Consider the following 16,376-nt stretch of genomic DNA (forward strand, 5'->3'; position numbering starts at 1 on the left):
TCTTTCTTTCTTTCTTTCTTTCTTTCTTTCTTTCTTTCTTTCTTTCTCTTCACTTTATATCCTGCTTTAGCCCCTTCCCTCCTCCCTTCCCAGTACAACCTTCCCTCCTTCTCCACTCTCCCTCCACTCTTACTCAGGAAAAGTGCTCTCCCTTTTTCATCTATCCCAGCTCACAGAGGTGCATCAGTACTGAGCTTGTCCTCTCCCTTGTAGCCTGGCAAGGCAGTCCCGCCAGGGGGAAGTAATAAAAAAGCTGGCAAGTGAGTCAATGACTGACTCGGTACCCACTTCCCTCAGTGGAGGACCCACATGAAGCCTAAGGTGTTCACCTGCTACCTCTTTGTAGGGGGCCTAGGTAAAGTTCACGCGTGGTCCTTGGTTGATGCTTCAGTATTTGCAAGCTTCTCTGAGCCCTGGTTACTTGGCTCTGTTAGTCTTGCGGAGCTCCTATTACCTTCAGATCCTTTGCTCATTCCTCGCACTTTTCCACAAAACTCCCTATGCATCTTGCAACGTTTGGTTGTGAGTCTCAGCATCTGTTTTGAGGCACTGCTGAGTAGAGTCTCTCAGATGACAACTCTGACAGGATCCTGTCTGAAAACTTAGCAGAGGATCATTCATAGTGCCAGGGGTTCGCATTTTCCCATAGAGCAGGTCTTTGGTTGGGCCAGGCATTGGGTGAGCATTCTCTGCTCTGTCTGCTAGGTGACTAATCTAGTTAAAAGGTGTCATCTTCAGTCTTAAAAAAATTGAAAGAAAGAAAGGAGATCATGAATCTGAGAGAGCAAGATCAGGGTTGGAGGGAGAACAGGGAAAGAGGAAAATTTTGTAATTAAGCTTTAATTTCAAAATTAAAAAAAATATCTTTTTTTTTTAATTTTTTTATTTTTATTTTATTTTTCTTTTTAGTTACATTTTGTTAACTCTGTGTCCCAGCTGTATCCCGCTCCCTCATTCCCTCCCCAACCCCACACTCCCTCCCTGGTCTCCTCCCTGCCCCTTTCCAAGTCCCCTGATAGGGGAGGACCTCCTCCCCTTTCATCTGACCCTGTTTTATCAGGTATCTTCAGGGCTGGCTGCAAAGTCCTCCTCTGTGGCCTAACAGACTGCTCCTCCCCTGGGGTGGGGGTCAAACAGCCTGCCCTTGAGATCCTATTAGAAATAGTCCGTGTTCCCCTTACTTTGGAAAACTACTTGGTTACTGAGCTACCACAGGCCACATCCGAGCAGAAGTTCTAGGTTATATCCATAGATGGTCCTTGGTTGAGTGTCAGTCTCAGAAAAGACCCTGTGCCCAGATATATTTGGTCCTTGTGGAGCTCCTATCCTTTCCATATCATACTAACTTCCCTTCTTTCATATGATTCCCTGCACTCTGCCGAGGGTTTGGTTATGAGTCTTAGTGTCTGCTTTGAAACACTGCTAGGTAGAGTCTTTCAGATGCCTTTTGTGATAGACTCCTGTCATAAGTTCAATGCACATCCCATTTGTCTTTCTAAATGAGGATTAATCACCTTCGCCTGTGTCCACTTTCTTGATTATCTTCTTTAGGTGTGTAGATTTCATTATGTTTATCATGTCTTGTAGGTCTATATAAGCGAGTATATACCAAGTTTGTCTTTCTCCTTCTGGGATACTTCACTCAGAATGATCTTTTCTAGATCCCACCACTTGCCTGCAAATTTCATGATTTCTTCCTTTTTGATTGCTGAGTAGTATTCCATTGTGTAAAAATACCACAGTTTCTGTATCCATTCCTCCGTTGATGGACATCTGGGTTGTTTCCAAGTTCTGGCTATTACAAATAAAGCTGCTATGAACATGGTTAAACAAATGTCCTTGTTGTGTACTTGAGCAAATTTTGGGTATATACCTAGGAGTGGTATAGCTGGGTCTTGAGGTAGCACTACTCCTAGTTGTCTGAGAAAGCGCCAGATTGACTTCCAGAGTGGTTGAACCAGTTTACATTCCCACCAGCAATGGAGGAGGGTTCCCTTTTCTCCACAACCTCTCCAGCATGTGCTATCACTTGAGTTTTTCATCTTGGCCATTCTGATGGGTGTAAGGTGATATCTCAGGGTCGTTTTGATTTGCATTTCCCTAATGGCTAATGAGGTTGAGCATTTCTTTAAGTGTTTCTCTGCCATTCGACGTTCCTCTTTCGAGAATTCTCTGTTTAGCTCTGTTCCCCATTTTTTAAGTAGATTACTTGGTTTGTTGCTTTTCTGCTTCTTTAGTTCTTTATATATACTTGATATTAGCCCTCTGTCAGATAAAGGGTTGGTGAAGATTCTTTCCCAATCTGTAGGCTGTCTATTTGTTTTGATGACAGTGTCTTTTGCTTTACAGAAGCTTTTCAGTTTCATGAGGTCCCATTTATTGATTGTTGCTCTTAGAGCCTGTGCTGTTGGTGTTCTGTTCAGGAAGTTGTCTCCTGTGCCAATGAATTCTAGGCTGTTTCCCACTTTTTTTTCCAGCTGATTTAGAGTATCTGGTTTTATGTTGAGGTCCTTGATCCACTTGGACTTTAGTTTTGTGCAGGGTGATAGATATGGATCTATTTTCATTTTTCTGCATGTAGACATCCAGTTGGTCCAGCACCATTTGTTGAAGATGCTGTCTTTTTTCCATTGAATGGATTTGGCTTCTTTGTCAAATATTGAGAATTCATAGGTGTGTGGGTTTATTTCTGGGTCTTCTATGCGATTCCATTGATCCTCCTTTCTGTTTCTATGCCAATACCATGCAGTTTTTATTACTGTTGCCCTGTAGTACAGCTTGAGATCGGGAATGGAGATACCTCCAGATGATCTGTTGTTGTCTTTGGTTGGGCCAGGCATTGGGTGAGCATTCTCTGCTTTGTCTGCTAGGTGACTAATCTAGTTAAAAGGTGTCATCTTCAGTCTTAAAAAAATTGAAAGAAAGAAAGGAGATCATGAATCTGAGAGAGCAAGATCAGGGTTGGAGGGAGAACAGGGAAAGAGGAAAATTTTGTAATTAAGCTTTAATTTCAAAATTTAAAAAAAAATATCTTAAAAAAACCCCTTATGATCCTGAATTCAATCCTGCTCTTGCATACTTTCCCAAATGTTAATACTTGTGCAAATGAATTAACTTTATTTATAGTTTCCTTGTTTGAGAGGTGCTGTTTCACCTTGTATTCTTTTCCTTGGAAATTAAACTCTCAGAACGTGTTTTATGAATGAGGACAAGGCTTTCAGCTCAGAAGGCAGGCTGCCATTCGGTTTACACATGTTCTCTCAGGTGTATTCTAGAATTTTTGGCAGACTCAACAATGCTACTTTGTGAAGTGGGGGAGGTACCTATATAATATTTTCCTTCAATAGCTTCATCAGAATAATTCAAGAAAGAAGTTTTCTATAGCAAGAGATGACTTGTAAAAACAACATTGCATAATCTTTTAATCATATGCAAAGAAATAATTGAATAATGTAATTTCCTTGTAAATATGAAATATTTAAATGATTATAATATTTTTTGATTAACAGTGGAATTAACAGTTTTTTCTTAAATTATGAAATGTATAGCTAGAATTTAAGTGTAGCATATTACTTCCCAAACTAATCTTTTTACTAGATTTGTTGAAGTCAATGCAAATTTATAACTCAATTTATGCAACTTTCAGATTGTCACAAGAAACAGAGAATTACTCTGACTTAAGTAAACTATTAATTTTAATAAGAAAAATTTATGCTTCCCCACTCTTAATTTAAAGAAATGCAAAAAAATGTTCTAAATTTATTTATATATTTATATCTATATTTTCATTTTATTTGTTTTCATTTTTTAATTATATTGTGCATTTGCATATTTTGGCTGCATGCATGTCTGTGCACCATATAGGTGCCTGCTGTTCACAGAGGCCACATGAGGACTTGTAACCCACTGAATAGATTTATGGATGGCTGTAAACCATCATATAGGTGTTGGTGGTATAACCCAGATCTTCTGTAAGAACAGCCAGTGTTTTTAATGCTGAGGCATCTCTCCGGTTCCTAATAACATATTGTAATGACATAAAATTCCATATGATTTTACTGGATACAGTCTGAGGCTTTGATATGTTAAGAATAATGATCAAATCAGTGTAATTATTATATTCATCACTCAAGAATTTATCATGGTTTGTGATGAACATTTTCCTGAGGGATCAATTCTTTTATAAAGAAGAAAATGAAAAGAAGTTAGTCAATATTGAGAGAATGTCAGCCCTCATTTTTACCTCTTTAGTATCAAAATAACATTTGCATAAGGAAGTCCAAACTTTCTTTGAAAATCCTTGCAATTTGCTCAACTTTTTGTTCAACGTTCTGCACAGTTCAAAGTATGCCAGTGAAGTCATTAGTATTTCTTTAGTACAGTGCTTTTCAGCCCTTTAACATATTAATATTTATTGTTAAATTGTGCGACTGTGTGAGTGTATGTACATGTGAGAACAGTTGCCAAAGTTAGATCTGAAGATGGTGTTAGATAGTTTAGAGCTGAAGGTAACAGCTTATTATAAGCCATCTGAACCAGGAGCCATCTGAACTAGGAGGTAGGAGCTGACTGTAAGAACACACATGCTCACAACTCTTGAGTTTAATCTCTCTGCCCGCTTCTACGTCTCCCAGTGCACAGGACCCCTGGCATGGGGTGGGGGGAAGCTGGACTTCTGCATTGTAATGTGTGCCTGTGATGCCAGCTTGCTGGAGCTCAAGCAGGGTGCTCAGAAGAGTTACTGAGTTCAGAGAACTCAGAAGAGTTCTCTGTTGGAGGGAGTTCTTTGTATGCCTTTCCTCTCTAAGCTGGAAGATACTTCAATATCATTTTAAGCTGAGGTCTTTGTAGATGTCTATTACAGGCCTCATTCTTTTTTGGGGGGGTTAATTAATATTATTTTTATTAATAACAGTTTATTCACTTTGTATCCCATCTGTAGCTCTCTCCCTCCTCCCCTCCCTATACCACTGTCCCTCCCTCTTCTCCACCCATGCCCACTGATGGAGGATGTCTTCCTCCCCTTCCTTCTGATCCTAGTCTATCAGGTTGCATCAGGAGTGGCTACACTGTCTTCCTCTGTGGCCTGGTAAGGCAGCTGCCCCCTCGGGGGGAGGTGATCAAACAGCAGGCCAATCAGTTCATGTCAGAGACAGCCCTTGTTCCCATTACTATGGAACCCACTTGGACACTGTACTGCATGGGCTACATCTGTGCAGGGGTTCTAGGTTATCTCCATGAGTGGTGCATGGTTGGACTATCAGTCTCAGAAAAGACCCCTGTACCCAGATATTTTGATTCTGTTGCTCTTCTTGTGGAGTTCCTGTCCTCCGCAGGCCTTACTATTTCCCACTTCTTTCATAAGATTCCCTGCACTCTGCCCAAAGTTTGGCTATAATTTTCAGCATCTGCTTTCATACCCTGCAGGGTAGAGTCTTTCAGAGGCCCTCTGTGGTAGGCTTCTGTCCTGTTCCCTGTTTTCTCCCTCTTCTGGTGTCCATCCTCTTTGCCTTTCTGAATGAGGATTGGTCATCTTACCCAGGGTCCTCCTTCTTGACTAGTTTCTTTAGGTGTACAGATTTTAGAGAATTACATTTAGAACACTATCTCTTGAAGTTGGGCTTCACATTTCTTTAGCTCAATTATGTACTATTTACAGATTCATATATACATACGTATGTATGTATGTATGTATTCTCAGTGTCTTCTATGATATCTGAATCATAGTAATCATTCAACAGATGCACATTGTAAAATGAAGAAGAAAAGAACAAGGAAGGAAAATGTTAGGACAGAGAAAAAAGTGAAATAAATCAAATGCTATAGCATTGGTTATTATTTCTATTTCTCTTGTTGATGTGATTTTCACTTCATTTCTCAAAGATAAGTAACTACTATAGGAATTACTATAGGAATTAAATATATCATTGGTTTTCATGTTAAAGCAGTCTTCTACTATATTCCCTTACTAAGTTTCATTGACTCAATGAAGTTAGATTACAAACGATAGTAGGATAAATGGATAGATTGATAAATAGGCAGATGAGCAATCACTCCATTTCTCCATCTTGTTTCACAAGCTTATTTTGCGATTAGTTTGATGATAAACAGGTAAACCTTCTTCTTTGTAAGCACAGTGAGTATTTGCCTAGAATTACATTTTCTTCTTCTACTGTGGAAAACAGTCCTAACACTAGAGCAGGAAGTGGCTTGTCAGCACCAAATCCCTAGAGTACTTTTCTTTACTACAGATAAGACCAGTCATTGTGATGGTGCCAATCATTAGTTAATTCCTATGGATAAGTATGTATTATATTTTTCTTTCAGGGTTTAAGCTTGAAACGACTGGAGGCAGTACAAGGAGGGAGAGAGGTAAGAAAGCATAAAAGGTGGAATAGAGGGAAGAAGATAACGTGCTGTGGTGGCATGGTGATAGTGACTAATGTTGGCATTGTGAATACATGTGTGTAAACATATATGTACATACATACACATGCATATATGTACATAAGAGCATATATACATAAAATATATGTATATATTTTCCCATTCATTATGGTGAAGTGAAAGCAGGTTTTGCATGTGTTTAAATAAACATACTATTTATGTAAGTAACATATATGCTTATTTCAATGAAGTGGAAGAAAATACTGTTCACCAAGGTAATGAAATGTGTGTATTATAATGGGTTTCTGCAGAAACATGACCCTCAAAGGGTTTAGAAAAGCCTTTTCAGCAAAATATTTAAAAGCCTACTGGGGAATTGGCAGAATTCATGTCAGGCTGGAGTGTGTACAAAGTTGGTGTGCAGTTGTTGTGGTCACATTGAGTTATTAAATCTTCTTTAATAGATGCTGATTTCCTCAAATGCATCGTAAAGACAGTGAACTCACATAGTAGCGGTATGGTATCGTATTAGAGATGCTTTTGTCTGCTAATCAAAGGCTGATGGCAACTGCCAAAATTCTCTCTATACTTGATGTACAAAATTTGACTCCATAACTCAAGTTAATGGGAGGCATGGGACGGGCAGAATGTTTGATTCAATAAATCTATATTTTCGTTGTAAAAAATTCATTATTATTTTCTCTGAAATTTATATAACAAATCATTGGCAAAAGTGGAGATGTTTTTCTGTTACCAAATAAAACAAATCTTCCTCCCACCATCACTGTGGCTTCATCCTCTTCAAACGGACTTCTTTAGTGAGTGACATTTGCTCCTTTTCCTCCCTATTCTAATTTCTTCTTGTGTATTTTCAGTATTTGACATTTTCTTTCCATTCTTGTCATTGAGAACCTGTTTTCCTTGCTGTGCTGCTTTTCATCCAGGGGAGTATTTTCTCTTGGTGGCTCACATCAGAAAAATAACTAGGGAAGGTGAAATATAGGTAAAATCTTTAGACTTCTTTTTTTTTTTTTTTTTTTTTGATACCAAAGACCAAGACTGCAGACACGATTTGGCTGATGCACAGTGAACTCACAGAAGAAGAAGGCAGCATGCACACAGCTGCAGGTTCATGTCACTTAAAACTCCAGAGCTGATCATGGGAAGTGTGCAAAAGATCCCTCCCTTAACCGAAAAGCTACTTGCAATTGATAATGGTGGGGAAAGGGAAAATGAGTTTGTCTGCTGCCATGTCACTGGGTATGTTAACCATTCTCCAGGGCGGGCACCGCACCCAGGAGCAGCTGATCAACATAGAACAGGCACAGTGCACTTCAGAGACTTTTGCTTCAGGCATTTTGTCTCCTTTGTTTGTTTTGGTTTTTATTTTTTATTTTTTTGAAAAAGAGAGAGAGAGAGAGAGAGAGAGAGAGAGAGAGAGAATGAATATAAAGGAAGTTGAGTTGGTAGGCAAGTGTGGTGGGATGTGGGAGGTGTTGAGCAAGGACAATTCATGATCAAAATATATTGTGTAAAAATTAAATAAAATAATTGATTCTGAAGCATGATGGCTTCTTGTTTCATGTTAATTTTCAGTTCTAAAGGAGAAAAACATTTTATCAAATCTTAACCAAATTCATATCATATATCAGGTAAATCTTATTCACAGCCTAAGGGTGCTAAACAATTTAAAAAAATGTCGTTAAAACAGTGGAAGGATAAGGATTGGAGAGATAGCTCAGCAGGTAAAAACACACTGTTCTAATAGAAGACTCATGTTCAGTTCCCATCATCTACATGGCAGCTTACAATCATCTGTAACCCCAGTTCCAGAGGATCTGACTCTTCTGGCCTTCACAGACACTGTATGTATGGATATATACTTCTAATTTTCTCATTGCCTTTATTTCATTTTTATTATAAATGCATTTATGTGTAAGAGCATGCCAGTGGTGTGCTTTAAATTAAAATATATTGTCTCAAGAGTATTTTATGGCTTATGGGAAAATCTTATATATGTACGTATTATATACATATATGCTTATGTATTATATAAAAAAGAAAGAGAGACAGACAGACACAGAGGGAGAGAGAAGGAGGAGGCATTAAACTGAGGTCTCTAATAACTACGAAGAAGATTTGATCATCAAATCAATACTAGCTCAGTAATGACTTCTCCATCTGACCCTTTCCTTGATCTGCATATAGAAAACAAATGTGGGCAATTAAAATTCAAAACAACTACTTTATTTTTTGATGGGGTTTCACTGGGTAATTTGAAGCCTTCGATTTAATCTAAGCACTCAGATTAGCTCTACCAATGACTTTGAAAGTGATCTGTCTTATGGCAGCTGACTGTAGAAGAGCTGGTGATAATTAGGTAAAGTGCATGGTGGAAGCCATTTTGCCAAGTCTCAGAGGTAGCTCATCTGTAAACAAAGATGTAATTACCATCTCTCTAGGAGAAGTGACAAGAGTCTCGCTCAGTTTGCACATTACAAAGCAGTGCAATGTGACTCTGAACAGTTACATTTTAATATGTGGGTTTGTCAAGATCCCCAAACAGTCCCTTAGAATTTCTCATCTTGAGCCCATCATGACTGATAAAGATTTCACTACAATGTGCTGCTTAAGATGAATTACTTTGTCTTAATTCAAATGACAGACATTCCCAATAGGTGTTATAATACTAAGAACCTATTGGCAAATATTTAGAAGAAGGTTTAAGAAATGTCATTGAAAATGTTCTGTTCAGTTCTTGAGGTAATGACAACAGCTTGAGCATGCATGGGAAATAGAAGCAGGCAGTAATGTACTATTTAAGTAAAGTAAATCCTGTTAGAAAGCTAACAGTCAGGCAGGAAGACCGGATTTGGATACCATTCTCTACTGCAAAAATCCACATTTATCACTTCACAGAAAATAAAAGATGGTTTATTCTGGAGGCAAACCTGAGTAATCATGGCTGAGAAACACAAATTTAGGTTACTGCAATTTCCGTTTTCCATCACAGACTCAGTTTCGTAAAGTTTTATCCTAACAGAATGAAAAAATCACAAATCAAGGTACTTTCAAATACGTTGGTGGAAACAGCAAGTGTGTGTTAACACAGCACTGAAATATCATCTGAAGGTCTCAGATGTTATCTTAGTGTTTTGGTTGGTGGATAACTAGGGTTTTGTTAAGTAAATATACTACAAAAATTTTTATCTGTCTCAGAATATTAATTAGGTCAATCTCCTCAAAGGAATGGGGGGGGGGGGCAGAGAATGGTTCTTTAGCGGGCTAAAGATAGCCCAAGATAAATTGTAAGTAGGCTCTGGCCCTGCAACGTTCCATGTTCTCCCCAGTCATTGAAGTTTTCATCAGTAAATTGGCCTTTACAGACACTTCCTCTTCTCAGGAATTCTCATTCACACTACTTCTGTATTAACTATACACTACAAATAAATTATGTTAATGGAGGACCTGGAGATGCGTATTACCAGGGTCATGTATTATAATGATATTAAAAAAAAGATAATAGGTGCATAACCCTGCCAATGTATTGGTGTCTTCTCAAGTCGCTGCATGCACAGTGCGTGTACTTATGGAGGGTGATCCTACAGTCAGAGAACGGCTTTGAGAATACTCTATAAAATGGGACCGTGTAACTGCTATTCTTCTTCTGATGAAATGGGTTCCTCAATTCGTTGGAACCTACAACTCATGCAAAAGCCTCACGTAGGCTTCACGAATACAAATAGAGATGAATACAAATAGGGAACTGTCCCTCAAAGAACTTATTTTTACTTACAATGATTTTTATTAGAACATCAGGCAAAATAAAAGTGTTATCTCCTATGAGAGTTTTTTGAGGGTTGTATTTTACTACCATTTTAAGAAGGATTATATTATGTAAACATAGCCTTTTCTTGACATATACTCATGTTAAGTATTATTTAAGCATGTAATATCCTCATGGGGGCAATTATTTTGCTACATTTTGAATGTCATTGGCATTAGGCTTGCATAGCTTTGCATTATGTATGCCTTGAAAAACTACACGTTTCTATTTTAAATTGAAAATCAGTCTGGCCTGAGATCTCAAAGCAAGAAATTTAGAAAATGAAATAAATCCTATTCTGGATGCTTAAATAATTTCTTTATATGACATTAAGTAGAAGGAACAATAATATAGATATCTTATTTATGATTTAATGATAATTATTAAGCAGAATATTTATTACCATGTTTTTTCTTATTTATGTTATTCTTGTCATTTCTTACATGTCTGTGAGGCCTCTAGAAAGAATTGTTTTTAATAGGGTAAAAGAAGAAAACTCTGATTTCCAAGAATAGAACAAAAATGATGAAGGGAATACTTTTCTTAGAAGTAAGTGTCAACGAAAAGTGTCGAGGTGAGAGTGTTCTTAAGGATCTAATATTTTATATAATTTCTTTTCTTTTTTGTTCACTTATTATTTACTACAATTTATTCACTTTGTATCCCAGCTGTGGCCCCCTTCCTTGTCTCCTCCTAGTCCCTTTACCTCCCTGTTTTCCCACTATGCCCCTTCCTTAGACCACTGATAGGGGAGGACCTCCTTCCCTTCTATCTGACCCTAGCCTATCAGGTCTCATCAGGAGTGTCTGCATCATCTTCCTCTGTAGCCTGGCAAGGCTTCAACCTACCCTAGAAGGTAGTTATCAGAGAGCCAGCCACTGAGTTCATGGCAGAGACAGCCCCTGCTCCCCTTATTAGGGTACCCACCTGGAGACTGAGTCTATGGGCTACTGAGTCTATCTGAGCAGGGGTTTTAGGTCTCAATTTTTTTTATAATTAAATTTATTTATTTTTATTAATTACAGTTTATTCACTTTAGGTCCCAATTTTTTTTTTTTAATTTTATTTTTCTTTTTAGTTTCATTTTGTTAACTCTGTGTTCTAGCTGTATCCCACTCCCTCATTCCCTCCCCAACCCCACATTCCCTCCCTGGTCTCTTCCCTGCCCTTTTCCATGTCCACTGATAGGGGAGGACCTCCTCACCTTTCATTTGACCTTGTTTTATCAGATATCTTCAGGACTGGCTGCAAAGCCCTCCTCTGTGGCCTAACAGAACTGCTCCTCCTCTGGGGGGTGGGGGGGAAGGTCAAACAGCCTGCCCTTGAGATCCTGTTAGAAATAGTCCTTGTTCCCTTACTTTGGAAAACTACTTGGTTACTGAGCTACCACGGGCCACATCCGAGCAGAAGTTCTATGTTATATCCATAGATGGTCCTTGGTTGAGTGTCAGTCTCAGAAAAGACCCTGTGCCCAGATATATTTGGTCCTTGTGGAGCTCCTATCCTTTCCATATCATACTAACTCCCCTTCTTTCATATGATTCCCTGCACTCTGCCGAGGGTTTGGTTATGAGTCTTAGTGTCTGCTTTGAAACACTGCTAGGTAGAGTCTTTCAGATGCCTTTTGTGGTAGACTCCTGTCATACATTCAATGCACATCCCATTTGTCTTTCTAAATGAGGATTGATCATCTTTACCCTTGTCCACTTTTTTGATTATCTTCTTTAGGTGTGCAGATTTCATTATGTTTATCATATCTTGTAGGTCTATATAAGCGAGTATATATTGTGTTTGTCTTTCTCCTTCTGGGATACTTCACTCAGAATGATCTTTTCTTGATCCCACTATTTGCCTGCAAATTTCATGATTTCCTCCTTTTTGATTGCTGAGTAGTATTCCATTGTGTAAAAATACCACAATTTCTGTATCCATCCTCCATTGATGGACATCTGGGTTGCTTCCAAGTTCTGGCTATTACAGATAAAGCTGCTACAAACATGGTTCCCAATTTTTAACTAAGGAAAGAAAACAAATCTTTATTGGTTTTTTGAGAGTTTCAGACATCTTTTGATCATATTCACTCTCATTCCAATTCTTCTAACACTCTCCTTCACTTCTGTATCCAGTCAGCTTTGGTGTCCTTTCATTTCTTTTTTTTTTTTTTTTTTTTTTTTTCACATCAAGAGCAGTTTCTTCTGCCCAAATATATGTGAACATGTGTCCTTCCACTAGAGGATGGTTGACTCACCAGGGAAAGGAACAGTTCTTCCTCTCCCTGAAGCAGTTATTATTAGCTCCCTGGAATTTGGTCTGGGGTGGTCTTGCACAGGTTTAGCATGACTTTTCATTGTTTGTACATAAGAACATTCACTGCACTGTTGTGTCCAGATGACACCATTTCCTTGTAGCCAGCCACAACTTCTGTTCTTATGCTCATCCCTTTCTCTTTCACTCAATGACCTCTGAGTCTTGGATACAATTTGTAGTTTCTCTTAAGATATAATATTTTGTATCACTTTTAGTTGCTTATATACATAGTTAATAATTCTGTGTTTTAAACAGAGAATCTACTGCAAGAAAAACCTAAAGATTTGCATTTATCTTTATATGTATAACCTAGTTGTTTTTTTATCAACATGGTAGAAAAATAGAAAAAAATAGCTTAAACATTTTAAGTACCAAGTAATTAAAACAAACAAAACAATGAGACTTCAGGTGTAGAGCAGTGGTAGTGCTCTTCATAGTATGTGACAGACCTGAGTCTTCAGTCATATGAACTTGCTTCACAATATGTTAAAAATTTAACTCTTATTCAACTTTGTATTTTTTTAAATGCATTTATTCATTTATTATGTATGTGTGCACATGAATATGAGACTATGTATGCCATGGCGCATGTCTGAGGATAGGCTATGAGATTGGTTCTTTATCTACCACGTTCATTCCAGGAATAAAATGGCTGTAGATGTCAAGCACCCATACATGTTAAACAGTCTTGACCTGAGATTGGGTCAAGCAGTAGCTTTTGTGTTATCTCTCAGCCCCTATCCTTCTGTTTTTATTTGTTTATGTGTTTGGTTTTTGTTTTTTAAGCTGGAATTTTTTTTTTTTATGGTTCATCATTCTTAGATTGCCAGTAGAATTTACTTAATTTATGGCATGAATTTGATTAGGATTAGATAAAATGTAAAGGTCCTCTCTTTTTCTCCATTAGAAGAGAACATTAATAAAAGAAATGAGAAGTTCTTATGCTTATGAATCAATATTTTCTTTAAATTGATGATTTCCCTGCAGTATGGTTGTGACATTCCAGTGAACAAAACTTATTTTCTCTTTGTCTGTAGTTATAAGTTCCAAATACCTTCTTGGTTAGAGGTAGTAGTAGGATTTTTATGTTGTACACTTCCATTTTCAGTAGTGGAAATTTTTGTTACATCAATGTGGGTAGATCTTGGGCACATTTCCTCTTTATTCTGTGAGTTTGTATGTATATCAATTTTGGAATGTCGAGAAGACGCTGTTTCCTTACAGTCATCTACCACCTCTTCCTGTTACAATCTTTCTACCTCCTCTTCTGCATAAATACCTGTGCTTCAAAGGTAAGAAGTTTGATGATGTCATCCCATTTAGTCTTTTACTCTGCACATTGTCTAGCTTTGGATGCATGTGTTAATCCACCTCCTTCAAGAAGATTTTGTGATGAGGTTTGAGTGAGTCATTGATCTATAGGCAAAGGAATATATCATTATTAGTTATTTTATTGCTGTGTTCTTTTAGAAGAATAATATTGGTAGGATTTCCCCTAGACCTATCTAGTGATGAGTTCTTGATTTCCTTAGTAATGACAGGTGTGGGTTCCATCTCATCAAGTGAGCCTAAAATCCAACAAAAATCTGGTCTGTTTCTCCCTCATTTATGACACTATTGCATCAATATATCTTGCAGGCAGGTTGTTGTTTCCTGCACATTTTTATCTGGCTGATATCGATGATTACCCTTTTCCTCTGGGGTAACATACAGAGTATAGTAATACAGTATAATACAGTATAGTATAGTATATTAATTAGTATATTATACTGAGTACCTTCATTACATGAATGCTAATCAACAGGGGTATAGCTTCTATTTGTATAGCTTGACTTCTCTATGCATGATAAGGTGAGTATTATCTTCAGCAATAAGGCCCTAGGCCTTATCATCAGCTTGTGGAAGGCAAACAATAACCTTAGTTGTTAGGATATTTTCTCATACACATGGAATTGTCTTAACCTCCAGAATCAGAGCATTGGAATCTAAGCATACCTTTAAGAGGATTTGATACCTTAAATTGGTTTTGAGCTGACAAATTCCAAAAACAAAGGCATCAAAACCTACCTGGGACATATCAACTAACCTAAAAAGAGATTCTTTTAGTCCCTACTTCACATTAGAGAACAGAAAAAAATCACTCTTTTTTCTGCTGACCATGATTTAGATAGCAAAATCTACAGTGTGTTAATGAAGTGTGAGCCACATACGAACACCTTCCACATTCTGTGTGTGACCTGTTCTGTTCTTATCTTCAATGACCCACTGAGAAACCAACCAAATAAATGTGTCCATTGAGCCAAAGGACACTTGTAATACATAGATGAGTCAAAGAGTATGAAGCCGCAGACACAGCTTTAATGTAGTATAGGCAGAAAACAAGAAGTGGGCTCAAATCAGTGTCAGCTGATTATTTAGTTTGAAAAAACAGTGAAAAAGAATTATTTCTCTGAGAAACAGAATAAAAAAAACAGAGAGGGTACCAGTGGAAAGTCATCCTTGTGGGAAGAGGAAATAAGTCTTTGAAAGATCAGGGAGAAAAGACAGAAGACAGGAAGAACTAAACACAGTGTGGTCCTTTGTTGGGGAGAATGCAGTGGGAACCCTAGTAAAAGTCAGAGTTCTCTGCACACAAACAGCGGTGATTACAGGCAGAAGCAGGGGCAGCAACACAGGTTGAAAGATTCTTTTGGCTCTGAGATTGGCCGTTTCTAGGAGTGAATGAGGAATGCTGATTAGTGAATAAATAAATCAAAAGTGATGGCACACAATTTCTTATGGCCAGCCGGTATCACAGGTCTTCAAGGGATAGTGTCAAGAATATAGGAAAACAAGTCCAGAATGCTGAATACTGTGGCTATAGGAAACTGTCATTACTTAACCAAAATGAAGAAAAATTTCAAAATGGCCCAGCCACAGCTAAGAACTGTAAAGTATACAGTTTAAGTATTCTTTTTCTTTCCCCCCTCTCTCACACACACCCAACCTTGCCACACACACATTTACAACAAGCTTAAACAATAATTTAAGTTGTAGATTTCAAGTTATTTTCAGATAAATAAAGATTTCAAGTTATTTTCAGATAAATAAATTTCTGAAAAATACACAATAATTTCACATTGTACTGGACTGAATTATTCCATTTTGAATCATACAAATGACTTGGCTTATAATAAAAGAGGAATTTGACCAAGAGGGCCAAGTAAATGAGAAAAGTAGGGTGACCATTTTGCAAAGATCAAATATTAGACCTAACAAATAATTTACTTTCAAACAAAATGGAACTCTGGAAGAAAGAAAACAGTGGGTACCCTTAGGTGGTTTTCAAAGGGTTATCAGAGCATAATTGTCTAAAGGATGTCAATCTGGCAACAGCTTTGAGTCCTAGGCATTAGACCAGACTCACAAGGAGGGACATAGAATGAGTCAACAGTAAGGTGTAAGCAACAGAACAAGGTTTCAATGGAAGACAACTTTGTTGTTGATTAACAAAGCATCTTCAGTCCTAGGAGCAGCAACTTTGGCATTGAAAAGCAATGACAGTTTAGGCCCCAGTAGATTTACCTCACTGCCTGGGAGACTGGAAAGACCTGAGAGAAACTTACTTCAAGTATAAGGGTTTGAGGGAAGCTGTAAAGGGTTCTAAGTGAACCTCATAGTAACATCATGGGAGTTGACCATTGGCCTCTGAAAAATGTCACAAATGTAAAAAACAAACAAACAAACACACACACACACACACACACACACACACACCCTCTAAGTCATTGATCAGGCAAAGAAAGCTAAATTCAGTAGACCCATAGTAATCAAAAAGAATACTTAAAGTCTTGTTTAGGTGGCTGAGTGGGGAATT

The 16,376-nt window shown here is 37.7% G+C and overlaps 1 protein-coding gene across 2 annotated transcripts in view; it reads left to right on the forward strand.

Moving 5' to 3' along the window:
* Nucleotides 1-16,376, forward strand: part of Ccser1 (coiled-coil serine rich protein 1) — a 1,161,699-nt gene that overhangs the window by 707,182 nt on the left and 438,141 nt on the right. Inside the window, exons 10-11 of one of the 2 annotated variants that reach the window (XM_055612834.1) lie at nucleotides 6,328-6,372; nucleotides 6,852-6,946. In XM_055612834.1, the coding sequence (XP_055468809.1) occupies nucleotides 6,328-6,372; nucleotides 6,852-6,878 (72 nt within the window). In that variant the 3' untranslated portion in view covers nucleotides 6,879-6,946. Of the gene's footprint in view, nucleotides 1-6,327; nucleotides 6,373-6,851; nucleotides 6,947-16,376 lie in introns of those variants that run through there. The other variant, XM_055612833.1, reaches the window with a different exon arrangement.

This window comes from Psammomys obesus, unplaced genomic scaffold (genome assembly GCF_907164565.1).
Source record: "Psammomys obesus unplaced genomic scaffold, mPsaObe1.curated_primary_1811, whole genome shotgun sequence".
In the NCBI taxonomy this organism is placed as follows: Eukaryota; Metazoa; Chordata; class Mammalia; order Rodentia; family Muridae; genus Psammomys; species Psammomys obesus.